Source organism: Tupaia chinensis, unplaced genomic scaffold (assembly GCF_000334495.1).
Source record: "Tupaia chinensis unplaced genomic scaffold, TupChi_1.0 Scaffold143644_1, whole genome shotgun sequence".
NCBI lineage: Eukaryota > Metazoa > Chordata > Mammalia > Scandentia > Tupaiidae > Tupaia > Tupaia belangeri.
Genome location: NW_006203492.1, coordinates 1,043,655 through 1,045,482, shown reverse-complemented (window position 1 = coordinate 1,045,482; position 1,828 = coordinate 1,043,655). Strand labels below are relative to the sequence as shown.

The 1,828-nt window shown below is 61.9% G+C and overlaps 1 protein-coding gene across 1 annotated transcript in view; it reads left to right on the top strand.

The window, feature by feature from the left end:
- The first annotated feature begins 209 nt into the window (after window positions 1-209).
- Window positions 210-1,828, top strand: part of SHOX (SHOX homeobox) — a 6,965-nt gene continuing 5,346 nt past the window's right edge. The window contains exons 1-2 of the mRNA XM_006164529.1: window positions 210-330; window positions 1,645-1,828. The exon at window positions 1,645-1,828 is cut by the window's right edge and continues 2 nt beyond it. Coding sequence (XP_006164591.1) covers window positions 210-330; window positions 1,645-1,828 — 305 coding nt within the window. The remainder of the gene's footprint in view (window positions 331-1,644) is intronic.

The following is a 1,828-nucleotide window of genomic DNA, read 5'->3' as shown; positions in this document are numbered from 1 at the left end:
TGACCCTGAGCTTTCCTCTGGTCACCTCCGGTCACCTCTGGTCACCAAGGCAGTGGCAGCCTGTAAAGGGAGGAACGTGCTGGCCAGGCCTTTCCAGGGTGGGAGGAAAATGAGCCAGGAATCCGGGAACGGAGACGGCTTGCCATGTTCCCTTCAGCTGCGTGAGCAGAGGCCCCTTCGAGGGCCTGCCCGGATGGCTCATTTGCCGGATGGACGTAAAACAGAGGCTTGGGAGCCTCTGGGACACTGCCCGTCCAGAAACCAAGCGTTCCAGGGACCCCTGCCTCTACAAAGCCACCCGGAGCCCCCGGATTCCTAAGGACGGCGAAGGCCGTTTTCTCAGCTGGCCTTAATCGCCGAGGCTCCGACTTAGACCCAGGGAGAAAAGCCGGTAGGAGCCTGTTGTCCGGAAATGATTTACTGCTGCGGGAAACGGGCGTTTGGGGGTGTGTGTCCCTTTTCGGGGGCGAGGGAGGATTTAAAATCACAGTGCGGGAGAAGTGTCCAGTGTTCGGAAACCTCGGGCAGGGTTTTCTGAGGAGGACGAGGAGGATGAGGGACTTGGCCGGCGTAGCCCGGCAGGGCGGGAAGCTTTTTTCCTCGAGGCGGTAGAAGGCGTTTCCAGGGTGCACTCGGCAAGTTTCGGGAAGGCAGGGGTTTTGGAGGGGGGCTCCTGTGCGGCTCTGGGAGTCTCAGAACCTTTGGCAAGTGCTGGCCTTTCATAGGGGGCCAGGGGAGGTTTAGTTAGGGCCAGGTGCCTGGGCCCAGCAGGCTGTAGGCGGCCTGACTGTGGGTCTCTGTAGACCCAAACGGGGTGGGACCGGGAGTGCAGCTCCAGCTCACACTGGCAGTGGGTTGGGGGTGCCTTGTATTGGAGAGCCCTGATCTGGGGGAGCATGCATCTCCGAGACTAGGCAGGAGAGCCATCCGGTTAGACCCCGCTGTCTGAGGCCCAGTCCTCCCGCCCCCCACCCTGGGACTGCAGCCCTGCTTATGATGTTCGGACAGAAAGTGGCACTTGTGGCACCCTGGCAGGGTGGGTGTCTGAAGGCCTGAGGGTTCATGGGGGGAGAGAGAGAGGGCAGACTCCTCTCCTCTGGAGCAGGCTCCCCTTCCCCGGCATGGTGGCCGCCACTTTGCTTCTAGCTTGTTGGGTAGCTGAGGGCCGGGGGCTTCGCTCTGAGCGTTCTCCTTAGGAGGCGCCAGCCATGTGGCCCTGTCCTGCCCGGGAGAGTGCTCCGTGGCCACCGGACCCCTTCCCTGGAGCCTCACAGAGAACCCGACACTCAGACAATTGTCCGTAGGCTTCTTAAACTGAGAAATAATATTTAACATCCCACTCTCCTTCCAAAAAAAAGGAGGCGGGGAGGGCCAGGTTATGTCAACAGCAGGGAAGTGGATAATTGAGGAAACTATTCGGAGATTAGGCCAAGACACACTGCCCCGGGCTGAGGCGGGGGTTACCCCAAAGGCTCTGCTGCTTGGAGTTTGTTTTAGGGGTGGCGGGGTCTGCTCTGGGACCCCCTTCCACTGCATGTGGGCACCTCGGCGTCCTGGGTGGCATCGCGGGAGGCAGGAGCGGGAGCAGGGTCTGGGGAGCCCGGGTCCCCGGTCCGCCCGGCTTAGCGTGTCCCCCGCCGGCAGGTCTTTACGACGGCAAGGAGAAGCGCGAGGACGTCAAGTCGGAGGACGAGGACGGCCAGACCAAGCTGAAGCAGCGGCGGAGTCGCACCAACTTCACGCTGGAGCAGCTCAACGAGCTGGAGCGGCTGTTCGACGAGACGCACTACCCAGACGCCTTCATGCGCGAGGAGCTGAGCCAGCGCCT